This window comes from Cygnus atratus, chromosome 2, assembly GCF_013377495.2.
Source record: "Cygnus atratus isolate AKBS03 ecotype Queensland, Australia chromosome 2, CAtr_DNAZoo_HiC_assembly, whole genome shotgun sequence".
NCBI lineage: Eukaryota > Metazoa > Chordata > Aves > Anseriformes > Anatidae > Cygnus > Cygnus atratus.
Genome location: NC_066363.1, coordinates 53,159,360 through 53,185,240, shown reverse-complemented (window position 1 = coordinate 53,185,240; position 25,881 = coordinate 53,159,360). Strand labels below are relative to the sequence as shown.

The 25,881-nt window shown below is 44.2% G+C and overlaps 1 protein-coding gene across 3 annotated transcripts in view; it reads right to left on the bottom strand.

The window, feature by feature from the left end:
• JARID2 (jumonji and AT-rich interaction domain containing 2) overlaps positions 1-25,881 on the bottom strand; it is a 210,940-nt gene that overhangs the window by 90,110 nt on the left and 94,949 nt on the right. For all 3 annotated transcript variants that reach the window (XM_035549637.2, XM_035549638.2, XM_050708616.1), the window contains exon 3: positions 1,059-1,200. In XM_035549637.2, the coding sequence (XP_035405530.1) occupies positions 1,059-1,200 (142 nt within the window). The remainder of the gene's footprint in view (positions 1-1,058; positions 1,201-25,881) is intronic.

Below are 25,881 nucleotides of genomic sequence, written 5' to 3'. Positions count from 1 at the left end.
TACCAGTACAGAAAAAAGCACAGATTTTATTATGACACACCACACCAGAGGAGCTAGTAGGCATATTCGGAGCTAGATTTTGGGTTTGGTGCTTTGGAGGGGTGAAGAAAAGCTTGTGGGGACAGGGGTAGGAGGTATGGGGACTGGTGCCAGGAAAGGCACCACCCTCCCTCACCCCATATTGGGCTACCCAGGGAAATCATAAGGTCACACAGAACATTTGTTTTGTTTGAAAGAGGACTTTATTTTATGGTTCACATCGGATTGGGACTAGGGTGAGAGGAGCGTGGAGGAAAAAAAGGTTGAGAAAGCATTTTCCATTTCTCTCTTTTAAATGGCATTTTTCAGTCAGCCTGTTTTGGTTCTCACTTCATACAGGGGACAACTCCCAGCCTCTGCCTGCATTTTCAGCATATTTTCTGCAAGAGATTGGCTGGAGTCCTACAATTTTAACCCACATTTTGCACATGCAGGGTAAGAACTCATAAGAGTTCAACAAGGACTTCATAACTGACTTCTAGGAAAGAGGAGGCAGCTTACCACAGCATTATCTCAAAGCAGTCCTTTGCAACCGATACCCACAACACTACATTACTCCAGTTTCTCTTTTCAGAAGCATATTCTTTTCCTTTTTATTATTATTTTTTTTTAAACTTAACATGGTTTCCTTTACGGAAAATTAAAAATAACAATAACAACACTACTTCAGCGATGCTTTCCTTGAAATTACAGACACATTGATATGTCCCTGAGATGCCACGGGGGCGGGGAGGGGAGGCAGGGACAGAGTACTAAGGCATATAATTCAGCAATCACCTACTGCAAAACAACTACTTTTACATATTTTTCAAAAAAAAAAAAAAAAAACAGCAAGCACTGTCTATACTGATGAATGAAGCCAAAATTCACTGTATCCTCACTGCTACCAGAAGGACTCTACACTGGAAAGTCATCTATGGTAGGGCAGTATTTGCATTACTGGTAGCATAACCACAACCTTATAGCACGAAAGGGACAAAGCAGAAAGGCTACTTCTTTAATCATAATGCTGTACTGACCTTTTCCTTGAGGGCCCCTCTTCGAAATCCGAAGAACTAACATCATTGCTCGTTGAGGACACTTGCGATGCATCGTCCTTCTCATTCTCCAGCTGCTCTGATCCCGGTCCTAATCCTTTAGATTGGCCATTAGTGAGAAGACCTGCAAACATGACAAAGTAGAACACAACATTCAAAACCTGCATAACCAGTGCCAAATGGATTTTATAAAAATTCATGCATTGCACTAAAATAGAGAGTCGACTCCCAAAGCAATCGTCTTGCGAAAAGCTATGCTGATAACATTGATTTTGCACAGAAGTACTTCAACAAGAAACTGGCTGATTGCATGTTTCTGATTTGGTTAACTGTAAGCCAGCAGTTCCAAACAGCTATACTACAGGTGTTTGCAATCACATTTATAATCTTGTCACATCCCTTACGCTAAAAGGGGCACAGCTTAGAGTCATAAACTCATCCCTGTGTTGTAGGCGGCCTGTTGACTGCCACAGATGAGAATCTTTTTCATTTATCTGTAGATCAATATAAAATTAATCTGCCGTTTAATTAATTTGTCGTCTTCTTGCGCTTCATTCTCCTGTTTCCAATAACAATTTACGATCCTTTGAACAAAAAATCCTAAATCCCAAAGGAGATAACATCAAACAGCCGTTTCCCGATTCTGAATCTTCTGACCCAGCATCACTCAAACACAGAAACTCCTGACCACAGGCAACGGTGCACAGGGCAGGGGAAGCGTATGCCACAGCTGCCCAATGCTTCGTGCCTTTTCCCTGCTGGAAGAACAGCATAGCTAGCAAAGTCCCATAGATGGCAGAAAGCATCAGGCCCTGCATAAGCATACTGTTCAACAAATTTTGCTTATTCTGCTCAAAGCAATAAATACAATATGACTTGACTCTTCCAAAACGACAGCAGATAGAGAAGCCACTCAGACTTAAGAAGGAATTAAAGGAGTAATATATTCCTAAATAAACTTTATGGTTAAAGGGAAGAAAATTACTAACAACATTATCAGCTCAGTATGAGTTGTAACTTTATCCAGAAGAACGCTTTCCCATCTCTCCATCAAAATGCTTCAGTAAATGGCATTACAAAACTTTGTCTCATGGCTTTAGTTCCTCAGAAGAATGCTGGTGAGACCCCTCCCCCTCGGTCACTTCGGCAGCCCTTTCTCTAATTGCACCTTAGGAAGAAAACAGGGAGGGGGGAGACTGCTTCCACCACAAGCTGAGTGGCAAGGCTGGTATGAGAACAACCCCCATAACGCTTACTAATACCAGCAGTTCCCAACGCACCGCAAGCACTGCATCAGCACTACGCCATGTCAGACGCCCTGTTTTCAGGAAAACACCACTCAGCGCTATCAGTGTGCTTGTCACGGAACCCAGCATCCTGCCAAGCTCATCTTCACAGAAAGTCTCGAGCATGACTTGGAGTTGGGGAAGCTACACGGTGCTGTGGATGCTGTTTCTATGATATGACTTATAAAGCAGAAGCCTGGATTTTTATTTTTATTTTTTGGTGGGGAAGATGCAGTTAACTCTTTTTTTTTCCCCCCAATATGAACCCCACAAGAGAAAAGTTTAAACTGAGTTAGCCACTGATTTCTGTATTAAAACATCTCTTCTAACCAGCCTGAGACTGACACAGCCAAGTTAAATGACCACACTTACAATTTTACCCCCCTTTTGTTAAATTGCTTGGGGTGTTTTCCTTTCCATTAAGGAGATCTCAAATTGTGATCTAACAGGTTTTAGTATTTGATACTTCCATGGGGTTTGCAATGCAACCCAGCGATGCGACAGGGGGTGACAGCATTCCTTCTACCCATTTCAGAGGAACTGAAGCAGACCTTTTTAAAGAAACATTAAACACTTTGATTTTATGCTGAATGCACCCTCACTGGAAGCAGTAGTGACCAAGTTTATTCTTAAACGTGATTCAACTTTTGCTCCGCGTTTTTCCATGAAACTACTGCTGATAAAATTTACCATTTTTAAACTCCAGAGAAGTCTAAATCGAGCATATCATTTGAGGCCCGATACTCAGTAACTTAACTCCTATGACAGAATTTGATTAGCTTTTCCAAAAGCAATATTTGTTCTGGAGCCTTGCCATATGTAAAACCCAGCAAACTGAAGTATATGAGTCAAGAAAATCACCTTTTGGGCTGTCAACTTGCATGCACTTGGAAGGCAATTTCTATTCATCCTTTCTCCCTGCCAAGCCATCAGTGCACTTGGAAGACAAGCATGATTTGTGCCCCTTACGGAGAAATATTGGTTTGTCTACTATTATTCATCATAACCGGCACCATCCCCAAATGCAGTAATATCGCAGATAACCGAAGTTAGCTATCATCAGCTGAAACCAATTAAAACAAGTGCCCTAAAACGGAGGCATAAAACTGCGAATGAGAGCTACTGATAAATAACGGGAGCGGGTGTCATGTTCTACAGCTTTTCAGGGTCAGCATAATTGCAAAATTCACTCAGCAGTGATGAAAGGCACAGACATCCACAGTCCATGGGAGCCGTCTCCTCCCAAGCAGTGGCGAGAAAGCACATGCTGAATTAGGCTGCTAGAAAGTTTATTGTCACTCCATCATTTTTATATCGAATGCATTCGGTTTGCCCCCAGATACCTTTCCCTCCAAATGCCGCTCCTGCTCTCTCTCACTGCGATAAACAGCGCTCTTCGCCGCCGCGCACCCATCAGGAGCTATCGGGGGCTGTCGCAGGACAGGGCGAGGACCCTGCTGGTGTGTGGGGAGACACTCGGGCACCCTCATCGCCCTTAATGAGCTGCCGCCGGTGCAGCTGGTTGCGTGTGCGGGTCTGCTGGTGTGCTGCGGGGACAGAGTCTGGCTCTTGTTGGTCCACGTGAGTTTGGCTCTCCAAAGTTCACCGAGCAAGAGGAAGCAGCAGGCATTCATGGTTCTTAAAAGCAAAGTGCTGCATACGGCACGAACGGGAAGAGGGAGAAGCAACTAAGCAAGAAAATGCTCTTTTGCACAGCCTGAAGAGCTGAACCACTTTTTAATCCAGCTACTTCAGAACACGCAGCAGCAGCCGAGGAACCAGCAAGCCAGTGAAGAGCCAAATAAAAAAAATCAAAGGGACAAGAGTTCCACTACTGCTTCTCTGTGCCCTTCAACCTCTAAAACCATGATGCAAGCGAGCCCTGGCTCACGGCACATCCCGTGCCCGGTCGGGCTCTCAGCAGCCAGGGAGCTGGCACAGGCTGCCTGCCCATTGCCCACTGGGCTCTGCTCAGCCCCAGCTCTCGTTGCCTTCTCCCCCGGCAGCCGGGCTTGGGACTGAACACGAGGCCTGAATAATGAGCAGAGTAAATCAGAGTTAATAAAAATAATTTTTATTCCTGTAGTATTGAGCAAAAAAAGTGTTTGTTTTAGAAGTCATATTATACTTTTAATATTTTTAAAAAAACTAAATGTCATTAAATTTAAATTTGAACTTGGATTATATGTGGGTGTAGAATTTCATATATGAAAATGACTTACATGAAATCATAATTCATATGTACAGAGAAGCAGTACATATTTGCTGCCAAAGTTTAAAAGGAACTGAAACACATGAACGGCTCAAAGGCACTGAATAAACACTGCTTTAACTGAGTCACTAATAACGGATTACTTAACTAAGTCAGAAATACAGAAACTCACATATCAAATGGTCCCTTAAATTGGCTATTCTGGCTTCAACAGATCAAGATTAGATGCTTTGAAAGAAAGGCCAGCTACTAATTCCTAGTAATTAAAAAGGTTAGCTTACAAGTGAGCTGCAGAGATTTTAACATCCTTTCTAAAATGCATCTTAGACACATGAATGTCAACTTTCACAGTTTTGCTGAATCCTTTTTTAAACTGCTGCATAACCTGTGATAGCAAACTGCACACTGCTTAAAAAGAAAAAAAAAATCTGTTTATCAGCTTCTAACTGCACTGAGAAAACAGCAGATGCAAGTATTACGCCCGCCCTGTTACAAAGCTGGGGAAAGCAGAAGATCCTTCTCTGCCTTCTGCACACCAGTCGGTGTTAAAGAGACTGCACTCCTGTTACCTCCTTTTTCACTTGCCTTTCACAGCCTGAATGTTTTCAAATCCAGCCGCGGCTATGAGTCTGTTTGCTCGTTTGTTTTTCCACCCTCTGGCTGTCCCACCAGCTCTCGGTGCCCTGCGGGAGCTGCTCAGGGCCATACCTGCTGTGCCAGGCAGAATATGGAGGTAGTGGCCTTACGTTAGCAGAGCGTGCTCCCCCGAGGTCCCGCAGCACCTCGGTAGCCCATTGGGGGGTTGTTAAATGAGCAGGGGCCTTGCTGAGCCTCCTCCAGTGATGGCCAGGTCCCTTTCACCAAAAACAGTGTGAGTGAAAAGCAGGTAAATCAGCTTAAATGAGTTTACATTAGGGGGCTTGCACTGACTTCAGAGGATTGCTTTTCCTAACAGTCTAGGCAAGTAGACTTGCTGTTCCAGCGCAGGCAGGGCTTAATTTATATCAGTACAGATTTACTAACCTTACCAAATTTGGTGATACTCACACAATTTTAGCAGCAATCTACAACTCTGTGCTCGAGCCAGGATCTAACACATTTCTGGACACCTGGAGAAATGTCTGACAGGCACACACAGGGCAGGTCTCAGGAGCACCGGGCTCACTGAACACACGATGTGAAAATCTGAGTGCCCGGGAGCACACTGCACAACAAAACGCCGCAGAAGTACAAATACAAAGGGTGGGAACAGGGGAGGAAGAGAAAAACAGAAAGGAGCAACGTTAAGGAAAGATGGAAAAAGATGCAAGGGAGGGGTTGAGGTTAGTTAGTCGGTTTTAAGAATCGATAAGATTACAATTATTGGTACGTTCTTCATTATTTAAGCTACTGAATAATCAGGAAACCAACGGGGAGCATCTGAACAAATCTCAGCATCACGTGGTTAGTCGGATGCAGTGCTTGGGTGAAGGGACTTTCACAATGTTTCCAAAACACTGCTTCTGCATCACTTACTCTAATGCCAATAAGGCATCTGAATACGAACGTTTCCGTGACCTCTTGCAACAAGAGAGCAACACCTATTTTAGTTAGCTGTTTCCTCACGCTCAGGCGGCTCAGGAAACGAAAAGCACTCACTTGTATTTCCAGTCAGTTCTCACAGGCGGAGGCAACCCACAAAGCCATCACGACAGAAAATCAGCAGTCAGCAACGCTCAAACACAAGCCAAAGGAACTAAAAATGACCTTAAAAAAGGGGCATTTCAACACGACCGCGTTCACAGCTTTCTGTATGGGATGAGGACCTCACGCCAGCCACTGCGTGGCAGGAAGCCGTGGTGTAGATCCCTGCTACACCTGAAATCCACAGCCGGGCTCCCCGGTGTGTCTTGACCACGGCCGATGCCAAGAGATACGGGGTTTGCCTCCCCCTTTGCATTCTTCCCCACGCGCTGCAAGCTGAGTCGCTGCCGGCTGGTACAAAGGCCCAGTTTCCAGGGCAATTGGCAAATCAAATAAAGACAAGTTACAAGAAGCTAAAAAAGTGGATTTACTCGAAGCAGCGTCCTCCGCGCGCCAGGATGACAGCGTTATTTATGGGGCACGCAATAGTACATAATAGTAGCAGATCTTAAGCTGCGTCAGCACGGAGCTCAAGCTTTGTTTGCTGATGGACTTGCCTGTCCCAGCTTCAGCTGTGCAGTCTCGGCATCGTACAGGAAAGCTTCGTAGAAAAAAAATATACAGAAATAGCAATTTACTTCTTTCTGCAGCATCCCTTTTAGGAAAGTTGCAGCAGTAACTAACCACACACACCCGGGCTGACAGGCGTGTGCCATCTGAAAAGGGGCAAGCTCTTGGGTATCTCTGCACTGTGTCATTCTACCAGTGCTGAATCCTGCACACACGATACAGAGAAATAAAGGTACCGCCTTCAGCTCTCAAGGTATTTCCACTACCTGTAGTTTCAAGCAGATAATGTTCTGTATGAAAACCAACATAAAGTAAACCAAAGCCTCCCCGTACTCTGTTTTCCTTCTGCCTAAGCACCACAGGACTTAACAGTTTATTACAAGCTGTAATGTTACACACAAGTTTACTTGCAAAGCATCCTCACTGAATAGCCCTTGCCCATTTTCCAAGTAACAGACAAACAGCTGCAAGACAATACAAATTCACATCCCATTGTCAACAACCCTAAATACCTTCCTCTTCCCAAAAGCCCTTACATGCCAGAATACAAGCTGAAACACTACCAAAAGCTTGGTAGGCATGTTAAATAAAATCATTAATCATTTGACGCCAAGTTAAAACATCCCGGTATCTCTAAAACATCTGCAACAGCCTGCATTAATCAGCACATTGTACGGAGTTACTGTATTTAGCTGTTGTATAGCTATGCACAAAAGATAATTTAGTTTTACAGTGCAAATGCCATCTGTCACATTGTCACAGCATGACAAGGTATCACATTACATATTAAACAGACAACACGCCTCGAAAATAAGGCCTATTTTCATGCCACGGTTGTCTTAGAGACTAAAGAACGGGGTTTTCGTTGTAGTAACATAATTTTTTTTAAAAAATCTCTGGGATAAGAGATACCTATCTGCTTTTTTTTTTTTTTTTTTTTTTTAAGTATAGATGTCATTAAAAATGCTATTTTCATCTCACTTGGTAATACAGAACTACAGCAGTTTTCCATCTCTAAGAGAAAAAACAAAAAAAGCAGCCCACAGCATGAAGCAGTCATTGTTTACACCACATGATGCCCTGTATTGCCACTCTAATGGTAGTTAACAGTACGTGGGCTTTTCAGATGACAAGCCACTGGACATTAGGTTGATTGTGGTACATAAGCGAGCACAGGCATCAAGTAGTACTGTTGTGCCAAAATCTGTTAGCAAATAGCTTGCACAGGCTTCGTAAACGACTGGGACAGTGCTTTCAGATGTGGATATACATCGTTACTGTGGAAGCCAGGCAAGAATGACATTACAGCACAAGATGTTTTTGTCAGCTTGTCAAAAGACGAGATCACCAAAGAGAAGCGATTAAATAACACAGGTTCAAAGAAGCTCCTTACTCTCATTACATCTCCATCCAAAATTGCTATTAAGCAAGCAAAGACATTCATGTGACTTCGTTCCCTACCTATGAGCCAATTATCAAGTACCTGTTAGCATCATTAATAGAAATTACATTGTTCTGATGCTTTAACACAACTTTAAGTTCTGCTTTTCTTCGGCTTTAGGTTGCTGGTGGTTTTTTGTTGTTGTTGTTTGTTTCTTTTTTGTATTAAACTGGTAGAAACAAGGACATAACAGCCAAAAATGAACCTAATTTAATTCTGTCGGGAAACCACCCCAGGCCATAGTACAAGGCTCAGTTTTATTTATGAAATATGCATCTGGAAGAAATAAATAATAATAATAAATAAAGGAACCAGCACTTGCAACATATTACCCAGAGAAAAACCTCACTCAAAGCCTACATTTCCATTACTGTATGTTTATACAAAAAAAAAAAATCCATTCAAAGGGACACACCTCGCTGATTAAAGACATTTCTCAGCTTGTAAGGACACAGTGAAAAATCAGACCACCTGTTTCCCCCAAGCAAGACACACTGACACTTCTGGCACCTTGTTTTTTTAATAGGACAGAATGGAGGTGATTAGCCCGGGCTCCATGGAGGTGTGGTCCGGACAAGTTTGGAAACAGGAGTTTTCAAAGCAGGGCAGGTATTTTCATCACAGGTGAAGAAGAAGCAAGCAATAATGCTCCAAAACACTGGGGAACAAATAGGTTTCTCCTAAATTCTCTTCTTACAAATCAAAAGAGTTAAGCTGGAGGTAAAACCAACAAATAACTACCTTGCATTGTCTGCACAACCCTCCAAATTAAAAAAAAAAAAAAAAAAAGAGAGAGAGAGAAAGAAAAAAAAACTCCAAATGGTTGTGCTGAGTCCCAAAATTCAAGCACGAGCTGAGGCTGTTGGGGCTCTCGTGAATGAAGTAGAACAGAGGGGAGGAAAAGAGAGCTGATGGCAAACACTCCGCCAGCTGCTCCCTATCTGTTATATCGGTAGCATTGTGCTATCGAGCTTCTCCCAATTGCTACTGGAGCAGTGTGATAAGGGAAGAGTGGCAGCTTTTCTAATAAGTAGGTACCAGGCCGTGTAAAGGTCGTAAGTTTTGACAAACAGAAACAGAGTTAATTTTATAGTACTATAAGCACTCGCTGCTGGCGCCGGGGAAACGAGCGCCGTGTCCTCGTCCTGCGTGTTGCCAAGGAGTAGCAGCATTTGATGTGCACAGCTTGCAGCCGCCTCCGTCCCCCAGCCCCTCTTTGAGTGCCGACTGCAATCAGAGAGCTTCAGAGGAGCAACAGGACTCCAGAGGTAAGGTCCTAGCTGTGGACTTCTGCTGTTCAGAGAGACACTGCTGGAATAGGCATGGAAAAAAAAAAACATTTGCAGGTTAGGATGCAGGGAGCTGGACCCCTGTGTCCTGCTGGTGGCCCTGGACCAGGTCACCTCCCCTCCATGCACTGCAGCTCGCTCACCTGGAAGGTAAAGGTGGCGAGACCAACCTCAAGGGCCCGGAGGTGTACAGAGAGCACCACGTGGGATGAGGGGTCATAATTGAAATCCCTAAGTGGAATGTGCCTCGTGTTGGTTTTGGCGCCGGACAGAATGGCTTTATTTGTCCCCAAGGAGACCAAATGCCTTTTGATTTGCAACTATGCCAAGGACATCTGTCCTACAGGACATCTCCTTTCTTGCTCGGTAATAACATATGCAATCTGGAGACAGATTAAATGCACGTTTTATTTGAAATCACAGGCACAAGCAGGTCCACAGGAGCAATTTCTCTCTTTTCAGCGAAGGATATCAGTGTTATAAAAATGTGCATCATCACCAAGATAGAGAAAAGTCTGAGTAAGTTCTCAGGTATTAGCAAAATCATCAGTGACATATGAATAAATTATTCTTTGTTCTTTATGCCAAAACCATCATGTCTTGTTTATCCTCTCTTTTCTGGGGAATTTTATGGCCGAATGGAGAACCAGTGGGGTAATACCCCATGAGAGAAGAGAGTAAAAGGAAACCCTCAATGCGCCTGCAAAAGAACGTATTTCATTTTTAAATGCTTTCTTTCTTCCATTTTTGTTTGGTTTAAACCTCTTTGACAGTTATTTGAAGAAAAGTTAGCGACTTCATTTCTAATGTATTTTTGCCTGTTCTTCACAAGAAACCCCTCACATGAGGGAGAGCATATTTTAGGCTTTTGTCACCTACATTGAGCACGGGGTGAGGGCAATTTCTTCCCCTTTTGAATCGCTTCTACAGACCTGTCCTAATTTTAAAATAACTACCATTGTTTCATCAATTATTTCCCACGCTCAGCATCACAGGGATATGCTTTTAGACTCAGTCGAGAAGTCTAGACCTTACCTTCTTTCACAGTCAAGCTTCCACTAGGAATGGATGGACAAAGGAACAATAAATCCTCACTTCAAAAACACCCCTACCTTGGCACCGAGGGATGAGGCAGATTAGTAAAAATAAAAAAAGCCATTCTGGTATTTTAAGTAACATGAGAGGGAAAGCTATGCCAAGAGCATGTCTCTAGATAACAGCTATTCTACACTAGAAAGAAAAAATTAGCAAATGTGTCTCCACAGAGTATAAATGAAGGAGGGAGAAAGAAGGTAAAGGCAAACACACTGAAGCAAGGAAGAGTCTGCTAATTGGAAGAAAATATAACATACAAATGTGCAAATAAAACAACAAGGGAAATAAACAGGCATACAGCGTTTCACTGCTAGCAATGAATATGTGAGAGCCTTAAAAAGGAGAGACGTGCAGCTAAAACCCAAAGGCTTAGCACAGCTTGCTTCTACTCGTTCCAATTTCTAGGAAACCCTTACAGACTGTATAATTTGAAAACAGCGTATCTGCGTGAAACTGGATACAACAGCAAACCAGCATCTTGATTAACATTTGTTACACACTTTTCCTCTAATGAAGCGTGGTTCCTACTGATCTGCAATGACAGCTTATTGAAACGGGCTGGGCTCAGGGTCTCACAGCGGACAGACGTGACAAAATGCCCGCTTCTCCAACGGGAGTCACGCTCCTGGCTGCGAGAGGGCCACCAGCGGGTGCACCCGGTGCCAGGGACCTGCCTGGCCTCGCAGCCCCTTCTGCAGCAGCCCCCAGCTCGTGGCACTCTGAAACACAGGCGTGAGCACGCGGGAGAACGAGGGGCTGTGAGAGGAGGCAGCCCGAGTCGCTTCTTTCGTGCAGTCACATCGAATTTAATGGCCAACGGGCTTCTAGGGCTTGACTTCTTACCCACAGCCCACCAGCCAGCAAAATACCAGACTCCAGAAGGGAAAGAACTCTAACAAAGCAGAAGAAGAGGGAAAAGAATGACAGAAGCATCAGAAAGCCCTTTCAGGAAGGTTACCCTCTGCCTAATTGTCTGTAATTCTGCCCGTGTGTGACAAAAGCCGTGAAAGGCAAACGCTGAATGACATACTTCTAATTGCACAGTCCCACTTGATATTTTAACGCATGTCATTGAGGATTTGCCTTTCGTGACTTCTGCCAGCAGCACGGGCAGCCCTCCAGCCAGCCAGAAGCAGCATTTTTCCTAACATGACGCGAGCTCCGAAGATTTTCTTCGCTGCAAGAGCGCGGCACGGCGCCGGGACGCAGCAGCCGCGATGGCCCCTGAAGCGAGCGGGGTGGGCACTGGGCCAGCGCTCCCCTCTCCTCCTTCTACTAACCACCTGGATGGTGATCTCTGAGGTCAGAGCAACCAAATATCCGCTGACTTTAGACACAAAGCAGGCCACCGCCCCTTCCAACTTCACAGGCGAGCCTCCCTGGTGAAGGGCCAGGCAGCAGAGCGGCCCCGTCCTGTTGGAGGATGGCGTGGAGGAAGGCTGCGATGCCCAGGTAGTTCTCTGCCAGCCTGAGCTCTTGCATATCTGCTCCCAGCCCTGGCAACCATGCTAGCATACGGCCCTGTGACGTCCCTCAAAACCAGGAGGAAGGTGAGAAGAAAGTCATCTGAGCAATTCTCAAACACTTTTTTCTAAAGCCACTGGTTTCCTGAAGCACAACCCCAGCTTTTGTCCATAATCCCATATTTCATCCACGATGCTCAGTGCCTCGCTGCTAGTAGAGAAAGGTAATTATTTTCAGGGCAAAACTTCTTCTGGGAGTGAGCCCTTCCCCTCGAGACACTATCCACCCAATGCACCGCTGATGTCCCCTCCTTCACCAAAGCAGCTGCCAGGCACCTTAAAACACCACAAAAACCTCAAACACCTGCAAGACCTCCTCCAAATTTGGCCTTTAAACTTTGGGGACTTGCTCCTCCTCACTGCTTTTACTTCTAGCTTTTTTCTTTTCTTTTTTTTTTATTTTCTAGCTTAGAGACGCATTTCCTCACTTTCCTAAATTAAAGGTGGGAGGAGTGCATGTCGTGCTCGGGATGCAGAGCTGCTCTGCTGCTTTGCCTCAGCCCCCTGTAACCCGTTTGCAGCGTTACTGTCAGGGGAGAGGAGGCTCGTGACAGCGACAGTAAAACGTTTAGACCGAGCGCTGCAAACCAAAATCACCAGCGCGATTTGAAAGCCCGACGTGAGCGAACAAATCGTTCTGCCACCCGCGTGCACGGGAGCGATGACACTTCACCTCTGCTTAAGTCCTCGGCCTTCGTCCGAGGTAAGGATCCCAGCGCATCTCCTGCGTGGCGCCGGCAGCAGCAGCAGGGCTGGGAGGACGCTCTCTCTCTACCTGCCGGGCACAGGCGATGGATAAAACAAGCCGGGAAATCGAGCTGTAGCTGGGAGGAAGATGCTCAGGAGAAAGCGGAGCTCTCCCGTGCTGCAGCGAGCCGAGGGAAGGTGAGGGGGGGAAGCGAGGGGAGCCCAGGCTCGGTGGGTGGTCAGCTGAGCTCCGAGGACCTCGTGATGGGACCATGGGGCACAGCAAGAGCGATGCGAGCTGCAGGCGCCGGACAGTGCGTGGGTTAAGACTCTGCTCTTAAATGGGGGCTGACTTCTTCTGACCAAGATTACTGCAGCTCTCTGAAGCATCAGCACGTGAAATGTCAGTGATGTTACAGCCTTCAAGGGAAGGCTCCTCCCGTGCCAAGCCATTTCCATCTCTATTTCTGCCTCCCGAGACCAGCACCTTCACCTGACTCTCACCTCCCTTTTGTGAGACCTACAGACACACCGTGGGGTGGTGGTAGGGGGAATGAGAGCTGGGGCAGGGAGCCAGAGGCTTGAAAACCTGATGCTGGAGAAACAGCTAGTGAAGGTTGAGGAGACTTCCACCACACCACCTCCCAGAGGATTCGAAGAGATTCTACCACCATGAGATGTTTGGCTGCTATTATAAAGCTTGAGCAAAAAAGCTCAAGTTTTGGGGCCATCAGAAGGGGAAGCAAAACAACACCAGCTGCTTCCTGACTTAAAAGAAACCTTGGAACAACCATCAGCAGACACTCATATAATCAAGAATAAATGATGCATGTTTAAGAACTTTATCTGAGCAAGAAAAGGAGGTAAAGTATTATCTGGTAATTTTTAAAGAATACTGATTTTTTCCCTCAAATTGGGAAACTGTGAAGTGGGCAAGAATTGGTTGCACAGAATTTTCCTTCCACCCATTTACAATATCATTTATTGGAATAATGATATTCATATTCATTGAATAATGATTCATAATCAAAAACCAATGCACCTTAGCACGTTTCTTGTTTTAAGTACAGCATCAGAGAAGCAGAAGTAGGAGGTGCTTCCAACTGGACAGCATGGAAATGCAGGGTGAAAACAGAAAGCGAGCTTTCAAAATAATGCCTGAGAGGTTATATGCGTGCTACAGTTCCTCAGTGCCTTACTACAATAAAACACACAAAATTGATTTAGGGCCCAAAGTACACTATTGGAATTCAAAGAAAACCAACACGACTATTTCAAGATGATGTGACAATACTGAAGGAAAAAGAAAAAGAAGAAAAAGGAAAAAAAGAAGAGAAAAAGAAGAAGAAAAAACAAAGAGAAACAAAAATGAAGACGACAATCCCTCCCTACATTCACAGTGCTCTATAAAATGCTAAGAGACGTATTAAACGGAAACAGTTGAAGCAACAGAAGTCTTCCTGGAGTCAGAACGTCCCCTACCCTGCACGTCAAGGCATCTCTACCAAGTCAAACTCAAGCTGCAAGGACTCTTAAATGGTATTAATGCTTAGCACATGCTTAGCACTTTGTGTGTTCCAACTGCTTAAAACCAAAAAACTCGCGCAGCAAACAAACGGGAGAATAACTCTGCATGCCCCAACACAGGATGGGGCCTGCTACAGCAGCCTGCTCGTCCCACCGCGGGAGAAGGCGGCGTTGGCGTGCTTTACAACCCCGGCCCCATGCGGTGCGACGAGGCAGAAAGGACGGCGTCAGCCACGCAGCGGGTGCTGGAGCCGCCCTCCCGGCGGGGCGATGGAGCAGCCGAGGGAAGGAGCAGCACCACAGGTACACCGCTCTGCCCCTTGGCAAAGGAGCCTCCACGGGGCAGGAGCCAAAGCCGGGACCCAGGGAAGCCCAAGGCCTGCACCAGGTGCTCGAGGCACCGGCAGCCTCCTCGCGCTCTCCCTCCTGGCACGCTCAGGCACCCAGGTCAAGGCTGAGCTCCCGAGTGAAACAGTTTGGTGGTCGCACAGAGAGGCCATGCAGCAAGCACGGCAATAAATGACAACAAAAACATCCTTTTAAATGCACACCCACCAAAAAAAAAAAAGCGCACTCTCATTTAATGGAAAAAAGAAAACATATGACTGGATCCCAAGTGGTGAGCAGGATATGAGAAGGCAGAGCAGGGCTTTTGTTTTTTCTTTACAGATGCATAAAATCAAGAATGGCTGTGGCAGAAGCTGGATAGATAAAAGTGGACCACTTGTAAATGAATGAGGTGGATTTTTTTACTTTTAATTTCTTTCTAACTTAAAATCTGCCTTAGAGATATTACGGAAAACACTTTTCAAGTTTTAAAAAAAAGTCACTGGGGACATGAAGGCCTCATTGTTTTCCCCAAACTTTGTATGTCAACACATACACATGCATAAAATCCTTACCACCCTTCTGAGGCATTAAATTCACACAATATCTCTTGGAGAGGGTAAAAAGAAAATGTAGGTCAAGATATTAAGATAGGGATTGCTTCTGAACGATGAAAGCGTAAGAGGACTAAGCTTTCATTCCTTATGTTTCTCTGAGATTTCAAACACAGTGTTATTTGATAATGGTTCCTTTCAGAAAATTGGAATTTAATATAGCTAATTGTAAGTTAGAGAATTAATGTACAGTCAGTACTCCAACTGAGCTGGTATACCATGCTGGTGCTTTTTACCAGCATGCCCCCAGTGCTTATTATAGATCTTTTCTCCAAATACTAAGGCCAATCTGCTCTCTCATTAGGCCGGATGGCCCAGGAGTTTGTGGGAGGAGGGAAAAAATAGAAATCAATGATCTGCAGGGCTGTAACGCTGAGCCACAGCAAGCAGCCTGGAGTTGTCCTCACAGCACGGTGAAACGCAGGAACAGACCCCACTTCGAAAGGGAAAAGCACAGAAAGTAGAGGACAAAGAATGGAAAACACAAGTAGCAAGAAGGGAAAAGCACACAGAGAAACGGGAGAACACATTTGCCTGGTTCTGATTAAAAGGGTGGGAAAAGGACAAAACAGAGGCAAATAGAGAGAGGGGGGAGTACTCCGAATTGTCCACTGCTAACATGGAAGTATTCGAGAATCATTAATCCTATGAGCAATCTTAAGTTAAAAATCCTGACCTACATTTCATGGAAACAAAGAAGTATAAATAGGAGTAACCCTCTGAACAGTCATCGGCAGCAGAGGCAGCTACATTTGGACCAGGAACAGTTTTTCTGCGATTCAGAAGCGAGCCACGCATCGCTATTTCAGAGCCCTTAAATAGGTTTGAGATGCTCTATTTCTAGAGATGGCACAAAATGTGTTCGGCAACATCTGCTGCACATCACTGGTTAGTACGTAAAGTAACGCTGCAGTTTGCATAGTCTTAGGCATGCATAGTACTTGAGTGAGTTGTGAGAAGAAGAAATTTGCATCACGGGAAGGTCTTCAATCAACAAGGTTCTAGCAGCTTTCAGTTTGTTTTTCACCACGGTTGCAGCCCGAAAACTAAGCCAGCAGATTTCTTTCAGTTCTCCAGTGGAGCTGTGAGCTCCTGCAGTGAAGTCTCCTCGCCAAGGAAGGCACGAGCTGTTTTAAGGTCTCAGTCAGAAGGGCCATAACCAGTTTCTTCCTCCAAATGGTACCTATGCTCAGACAAGTCATCAGCTGGATGTGGGGAGAAGGGGCGCATTTTTAACTTAGTCGGGAAAGATTTCTGATATGTTAGCAGACTAATTCCTCCGAAGTCACACTCTTCTTTGGCATGCCCCCACCTGGGTTAGGGCAGGATGTTCCACGGGGAAAAACCCCGCGCCCTGGCAGAAGACACCTCTCCTCTCAGAGAGAATAGCACTCATTTTTACAGAAAACAAACAAGCTAAAAGTGTAGCGAGGTCCTTCCTATCACACTTAGAGCTTTAGGGAGCTGAAGTCTCTGTGACAAGCGGTACTTCTCCATTGCTTTTCGACCTTAGCAAAGAGAAACAGTGTGCATGGACAACACTCTCTCCATCAATCTGCTCACTGGTTCCTGCTGCCTGAAGGAGAACCTGGTGAACCTACTGTCAGGAGGGAAAACAGTCACCGGACAAGAGCTGAAAGCTGTTTTCCTAAAACCTTGGTAACGTTTTTGAGTCCTTAGTCTGCACTGGCTTAATTTCTCCTTGAAGTGGGAGAGCACAAACTGAAGAGCAGTCTGTCCTTCCCAGCAGTCAGTTCCTTTTCAAGTTTCTCCGCAAATTTAGTGGGCGGTTTTCATGAGACTACCCCCACTGAGTCCAAGATGATTTGAGAAGCTTTAAATAGGGATTTAGTTAGCAGTTAAAATGTCGATCCAGCCAGATGGTAATCCAGCACCATCTCAACATCCAGCTACACCAGCAAAACCTAAGGACTGCAAAACCATCTTCCCATAGACCCCAACATCCAAGTTCACAAACAGCATCTTAAATTCCTTCTTCCCCAGCAGTTAAGTAGTCTAAGAAAGTCTGCTTCTCAGGCCACTAGTGGCAGATGCCTAGATCTACAACAGAAGGAAAGGGAGTTTTCTATGCCTTAACTAATGACCTATTTATTCTGTTTTATGAGCAGAGTACTTGTATATAATCCTGTGCTATGCCCTAGTTACTAATCAACCTTCAAGACTTCGCATGCCAGTTTTATTGGAGTGCCTTCCACACAGCCATAAAGGGAACTTTGTACAAATAGTCCTCCTACAACCAGGGAGAGATCAACATCGGCTCATGGCTCAAAAACCTCTCTTTCACCAGGAACTCTTATTCTTCAATTCTGGTCTCTCGTTACTGAGACTCTAAATATTCAAGGACACCACTATACTGTGCAAAAGTAATCTATGAAAGAGTGCATTTAAATCTACATTTGCAAATGGGCTGTGTTTATCTACTTATCTAAAACAGCCTTGTCCTTTTCAATTAGAGAAGGTCATTTCTAGGCAAATGTAAACTGGCATTTGAAGCTCATCTCTGCAGGACAATGAGATAAGGCAAATCTTCTGGGACAGGCTTCCATCTAAATAACACTTGACAAGTAGTCCCTAACCACAGGGACCCCAGTCGCAGCTGCACAAATGTCCATCTTCAATTGATTTGAGGGATGAGAAAGAGTAGTGACAACCTTGCTTCAAGAAGATCTGGAATTCAAGCCACATTCTAACAACTTCTATCCTTTACTCATAGCTTCCACCTGACGGCAATCTTTGCTGACCTCCCGAGATGTACAGGCAGAATGACTAGGTAGAAAACACTCTGTTTTACTATGCTGGCAAAACTAAAACGTTCTTTGCTTACTGTCAAGTAGATTGTCACATTGAAGGGAAGTGCTGGGACTCTTCTTGGAACGTTCCAGGATGGATGCACCATAAGAACCAGCAGAAGAGAGGGGAAATTGAGTCCTTCATGCACTCTGTGCAACAGAAATATGCTTCTCCTCACCCCCAACCCACCCCCACATGCATCAATTTCAAGGCTCTGCACAACCCTCCTGCTTCATTCTGCCATATGAGGCCAGAGTATGAGAGCACGCGTAAGGCTCTGAAACAAGATCCCAGCATCACAGCAAGAGAGCAGGGGTCAGGAAAAAACAGCCGGGGATGAAATTCCTCTCTTCAGCCCTCTCCATCCACCGCACCTGCATCTGAAATGTTTCTGTACAACCAGGATGCCTTTTCCCAATGTCCTAGTTGAGAGGGCATGCTTCTACCGCTGCCCTAACACCCTCTCTCTAGCTTTGTAGCAACATTTCCTCTCTGAAGTAGAAAGAACACTCCCATGTTCTGAAGAAGGGGAAAAATTGTACTCCTCCACTTCTATCACTTTTAAACATCCTTCAACCTCTCCACGCACCGCAGGCATGACATAAAAACACTGGGGTGCTTAGCAGGCAGAGTAAACAAAACATCTCTAAACACAGCTGACCATGAACACCTTCACCTTTCACAGGTGAGGGATAAGCAAAGGAGGAGAAAAACGTGATTAAATGCTGCTGTAGTCTTCAGGCATTACTCAGAGTGGCTGGCAGAGGCCAAATCTTTTGCAGGAAAAGTGTCTTATATCCTGGCTTCCCAAACTGTACCAGGTCAGCTGAGGAGGTTTCAGGACTTTGCCAGCTCTGTCTCTCTGTGGGATCCTCAGCAGATTGCTCCAGCTGGGCTCCTTCCAGCTCTTCCCTTTTTCCATTTTAGCATATAGCTTGAATAAAGAAAACAAGATGAAGGCTTTCAAAGATAACGCAGTCTTTCACAAACAGATGCAGAACAAAGCACAGGAAATTCTGAGCAAAGTAAAAATGAATGTTGTCTGTTCAAGGCTTATCTGGAATGAGTTAGCCTCTTAGTGGACAGATCTGAAACACGCGGACTGCGATTGCAACGCTCGCTAATGGTCTTGAGAGAGGAGCAAACAGGGTGGGTAAGGGTGGAAAATCAACTGCCTTCAGCACTTGGAGCAGGCAACTCCTTTGGACGTAGCAGAGACAACACTTGTGAGTCAAATCTGTGCTCGGCTTGTCACTGTCATCCCCACCACCTAAGCACACAGCTCATACATCTGCAGCCATGAATGGACACCCCACTTCAAAGTATTCAAGTCATTTAAATCGAGAAATAAAGGACATCAAAGGCAGATTATAGAAAATGTTTATTCATCTAATCCTGGATACAAAAGCACATTAACTGCCTGTAATAAATCTGTGCTAGTCAGACACACATACACACAAAAAAAAGATATGTAAAAAATGCATGCACATTTATTACGATGTAGAGTGATCTGCTGTGACTTAACAGTGTACGTGCTAAGCTATACTTATTCTCCGGAAAACATTCACCCACAAACACCGAGAAGTATCTGCTGTATGATCGACGCCTCACCATCATCGGTTATCGAAAGGCAGCAGCTATTTCAGAATAGTTTCTTGGAGATTTTAACATCAAAAAGATCCCATCAAAACCAAACCAAAATGCAGAGGCACGAGCTCAGGAAGCAGGCTGATATCACAGGTTGTTCTGAGCAGTAAAATGAAGGTGACTAATTCCTGGTTCTGTTGCTTAAAAAGGAGACTGGTTTTCTAGCTTTTCACAGCAGAAATGCCACGTTCAAGCGTGGTTTGATGACACCCAGTGAGAACTCAGTATCAGTCTGCTGAAGTTCCCGTGCCCAGGAACACAGGGTAATGGAGGGTGTTCGAGGTCAAGAGTAGGTGCACTGGCAGGTGTGTCGGGCAACTTGAGGGAACACTTATTGTGCCCATCAGTAGTTACAGCCATCTGTCACTAATCTCTACTTTTTCTTTTAAAACCACTTTACTGCCAGCGTTGACATGATAAGGTTTATGGCGCGCATGACATCTGCGCTGATTAAACACAGCCTAATGGCCTTAAAAACGTCCTGCTGGACCAACGCTCACAAACTCTTTTCACTCTTTCAGACAGCGAGCCATTTCTAAAACACCCCCCACGTCAAGCAAAAGCTCCTGTGGAGGTTATAAGGCCCTTGAAGACTGCAAATGTCTTCTTCCTAACATTCTGGAAGTGCTACACAAAATGCAGTCTTGGACTAATACCACAAAGCTATACGGTAACTATAATTAACGAAAACCTTGTTCAAAGCTAAGCCCGGACAGCCCTGAGCACAGTTTCAGAAAACACAGCTCCTTAGGATTGTCCACACTAACTGCGCTACACAGCCCGTGTGTTTGACTGAAACTCCTCTCCACTTTGACTTGTGACATTATTTCCCATTGCATTGCTATTTTCTTAATAAAATAGAGCATTCTATTTCAATGACTGATTTTTCTTTCCCTGTTGCCTTATTGGTTATATCCCTTGTTGTCTGTCCCTCAGACTGAAAACACTAGTTATTTAGTGCACAGTTTCCTTCTGCCAATCACGAGTAATAGGGTAGCAATGTGAGTACCGAAATTTAAACCCTCTTTACAACAGCAGCTAAGGACTCCAACCTGCAGACCTTTTGTCTCCACTGGAACATTTTAATCGACACTAAAATAATATAGTGATGAACACTGGGCATTCGACAGACAAAAAAAGCCTAAGTATCTTTCTCCCCACTCCCATGTTTCCAGACAGCTATTGTTCCTAAACAGAGAAGCATTTTGCTCACTTTTTCTGAGCGCACTGCTGCATCGCTGCCTTCATCTCCACTTTGCGTCCAAATTTCACTCAAACAAATTTCTATCCCTTCTGATCCACTGGGCAAATCATACTACGGAACTCCATCATTTACACTACCTTTAACAGCTGTTTAATTTTGATTTGATTTCTATGCGAGCCACAAGCTGACTCTTTACCGCCTCTCAGTGCAACTCAACAGCTGGAGAAAGCTGCCAGCATCACCACTTCTTGTCTCAGCAGAGTACCAGCACGCTCTTCATCCACCCCGACCTGCCAGAGTTTGAAGGATAATGCTCTAAAGAGGATCTCTCTCATTTTCAACCTCCCCATAAAAGTCTAGTCATCTAAAAAAAAAAGTCAGAAATTTAAAGTTCCTTATCTGCCAACCAGAAAAATGGTTGGTTTTGAGTACAAAGCACTGCATCTCACCAGAGAAAGTACCAAGACAAACCTAGTTTTCCAGCAATTTACGTACATTTTGACAAACATTTCTAGAGTCAACTCGGGTAACACAAGACCCGATACATATCTTGATGCAGATCTGTACAGACTGAACATTAGTCAAAGAAGCCACTTTATGTAAGTTATGTCACGCTCATTTATAGAACAAGCAAACAAGAATTGACAAAAGGTCCAAGTTGTGACAGAGCTGCCAATTGTACAAGGTATTTGAGAAAGTGCTGTCCTTTTGACTGCACATGCCAGACAAAAAGATTGCCAGCCTAAATCTGGGCCCTGGAATTTTATGGCTGCGGAAAACAGAATGAAGCCGTTTGTTTGTCCACATTCAAGGGTGTTCTCTGTACTGCTGCTACAAACAATAAATCCAAGGCAGCAGTTATGCAGAAATGACCCTGAATCAAGGAAAACAAAAGTGCTGTCCCCTGGTTGGGGTTAAGGCAAAGTTTTATTTCACAGACAGCCCGTGCAATGCATTTCACCACTACATCAGTGGTGTCTTTTTTGTTAGTTTGTTTTAAAAATACCATAATCTAACTCCTATGACTGCAAAACATTTTTCTCCAATTTTTTTTTTTTAACTGCATCTTTCTTTGCTTCTATTTCTGGCAACTGTGGCCCCTTCCAGCACCAAAGCTGCAGTTAGAGAAGACGACTGCGCCAGTCCTAAGGCTGCGGTTAGAAAAGATGACAGTGCCAACTGAACAGCATGCACATCAGGTGGGACTAATCCCATCTCCTCCTCCTCCTACAGCTTTCGGTCAACGTATACTGTACCCTCGCTTGCGACAAATGAGGGCTCAGTGCTCATCCAACCTCTCGGTGAACCTGTGTAGGTCATTAAAACTTGAAAAATAATTTTTCTGGGCTAGTTTTCTGCCACTTTATTACGCTGAACCGACTGCACTGCATGGCCAGACAAATGGCAGAGACAATATAAGACAATGGGGGAAAGGAGGAGGACCAACAGCTGTTTGATCCTCAACCACTTCTGATCCCTTTCCTTACATTACTTATTTTAGGCCTACAGTAACTCAGTCTCCTGCAGACTATGTATGCTCTCCTGCAGATAATTTGTGGCTTTTTTTCATTTTCCACTACCTACAATTAAGAATATGCAAGGAGCCGAAATTATTTTTGGAATTACTTCAACTAGAAATACACTCAGGGACAACAGCAACTTTTTTTTTTTAGGTGGCAGTGAAATGAAGCTTTATGAAAATTAATTATACAGTTCCACTGTTTTCCCTATTAGAAAAATATCCACCTCTTATCTTTTAGAGAAAAGGGATGGCGGGTGTCCCGCAAGAGAAATTTTTCTGGCAGTCCTGCAAAATATAGAAATCGCATGAACATGGGAGCACAACTTGGACATAACTGAAGAGCGTAGAGATCACGCAGGGTGTAATTTGGCCTACAGACTTTTATAAGTGGTAATGATGGAAAAGGCAAAAAAAAGCCTGTGTCAGCTGATGAACGAACAAGTCCCTGGCAAGCTCGAGAATGAATTCTGTTCTAAAAACAAAGAAAGGAAAAGAGATTTGGAAATTTTCAGCGGAGCCCAACCCCAACATCCTGTTATTTATTTGTTAATCTTTAAATTGACTTGACAGCAAGTACCAAAGTGAAAGTGATGTTGAGTGCCATGACAAATCTGCTCAAATGCTTATTTTCTGAACCTTTTAGTTGAAAACATCTATATTTAATCACAGTTTAAAACTAGCCAAACAGGCTGTTTACTCTGAATGTAAAGGGAAAACATTGCAAGGTTGAAAGAGGTGTTTCTGTTTCTGTAAATGCATTTTATAAATCCACTTACGCTGACAAGGGTCCTTGGCACACTTACAATCTTCTACTAAAGCTTAGGAGGCAGACAGACAGACATTGCCTACTGTCAACAAATGCAATTTCACATCGCTGATGGAGTAAAAAGCTCCCTAGACAAACGTTAGCGTAAAACCTTCTCCCAGTATTTAATTGAAGCTTTCAAATATAAGAGAGATGAAGTTTCTATATCTGAATCATCACGATGAAGGAAGAGAGCTACTTCCTTTTTTTTCCCTTTTTTTTTCTTTTTTTTTTTTTTTCCCCTGCACCAGGGAGGCAGGAGGAGCGAGGAAGGTGAGGGCACACCTGAGGCAGCCCTTCCCCGAGGACAGATGTGTTTCTATTCCCGCATAAGGGAAGAATGGAGCCGTGCCCTCGGCCTGGCGAAGAGGTGGTCACCCCTCTGGCAGCTGCTGCCACCCCTACGTAATTGGCTTTCTGCAAGTAGCGCACAGCACTGAGCCGAATCACCCAGCTTAGCTGTGTTTAGGCATTTCCACCATCTCTGTTGCAATTTTTATGCCACGCGTGGGGTACTGTCGACAAGGTTTCCCTCTCGTATCTTTCCCAAAGTTTTCCCTCTCATATATTCTATTTCCAACAAGCTCATGTTTGCCACGAGTTTAACATAGCTGGCATGTTTGGAAATTGCCGTGACACCTTTTGTATAGCAGTGCACTATATGCTTGAATAATTCTATTGTTTAGTTTGCTATTTCTGTAGAACTACAAACCACCTTAAACAAACAAACACGCTTCTGCGCTTTCTCCATTTACAAAATGCCAACACTTCTGTATCACAAACTTCTTCTTTATCACTAGTTTCTAAAAATAGAATTTAAAATCTATGTCATAAAAATTTGCTTTCTGATGTACTCTTTTGAGGGTACTGATTTTATTCTCATAAAAAGAATGCAAGCAATAATTACAGCTTTTATTGCCTTTTTTTTTTAAAGTCTTATTTTTCATTCTAAGCTACGCAAGAAGAAAACTATTTCCCAAGGGAATTAGCTTTCCTCTTAGACAAGGATCTCTGAAAATTGGTTTCACAATTCCAAACACCAATCCCTGTTCTTAAAATCTGAACGCAAATGACAGGCAGCAGTAATCAAAACCACTAAAGAGGTCCCTCCGGGTTTTCCAGTCTACGACCGTGTTTCCATAATCAGAGTTTCAGTATCCCATTTAGGGCTACAAAGGGTTTCCTGACAACCTACAGAGACATCTCCTTTGGATTTTATATTCCCAAGTACTGGAGAAGAATATAGCAAACAACAGCATACTGTAGGGTGACATTCTATACTCTGTGAATACCTAGAGTCAACATAAACATGTATGCGATATATCCACTGATACAACAACCAAAATACACCCGCTCTTCTTGATCTGAAATCCTTCTGCTGGGGTAAGTAACAAAAAAACAACCAACCGAAAAGAAAATAAGACTAAAGAAAGCAGAAACACGGTGTAGGATGGGAAAGTAATAAGCAGCACAAACATGTAAGCAAAGATTATCAGGTGAAAAGGGTATATAGAAAAAAGTTGTACTGGGGAGACCTGCAAACATCCCGCCTCCACTCCCCACCATTCTCCCCCCCAAAAAAACCCTCTACTTTATTCAGAATCACATAAGTAAAAGGGATTCAGGCACAAACTGATTGTGCAAGGCTGCTTTCAGGGTAACGCATATCTTTAATTGTGAGGCAGGGACTGCCAAGTTATTATAAAACAGTTAATCTCCAAAACTCATTTGGATTCCTCCATTTTGTTTTATTAATTTCAGCAGTCCGCATCACTCTGCATGGAATTTAATTGTCGCTGTGCCACCACTGGTCCATCTTCGAGTCTGCAGAAACTTTAGCACAGAGAAGACTCCTGTTAATGGGTTCACCTCTCAACATTTCAACTGAACTTGCTTTTCACACTATCAATTAAAAAGGCACCACTATTCCAGCTGCCAAATCGTTAACTGTACTACTGTACTCAACAGCTGAAATGCTATTGATAATAATTTTCATGCAAGTTCAACGGTGGCTTGGAGAACACTGGCAAAACAACGGTTGTAGCATGTTTACACAACGTCAGCCACTCCGAATCCACAAAAGCTATTTAAATATACCAGTTGCAAGGGGCTAGTGGATATTTTACCTTCCTCTCTTACCAGAAGTCAGTACTTTCTAAGGAAACAATTACAGATCGCAAGCTTGTAAATAAATATAAGGGGATGACAGTTACAAAACCAGAACAAACAAACTCTCTCTGCACTACAGATGGTGGCACCAAGATCAAATCGTGCTAACCAGTTGTTTTGCAAACCTTGCAGTCCTCTGAACTCTCTGAAATACACCAGACCAGTATCTTCTTCCACCTCCAGCACAGAGCTCAGAGAGCTTGAACCAGGGCCCCTCCTCCTCCTTCTGGAAATGGTTAAACTTACCAGGTACTGGAAGGCGACCTATTCAATTTTGAATGACTGAAGGAGCAATACCCTTTAAAGGTCACTAGGGACAGAAACAGGGTTGTGCAGCACAAACCCAAAAATGGATGCAACCTTTAAAAGCTGGGGTAAAGAAGGAGGAAGAGGAGGACATCTTCCCAAGAAACCATTATACATGACGAGCCCTGCTTTCCTGGAAGGGGCTGA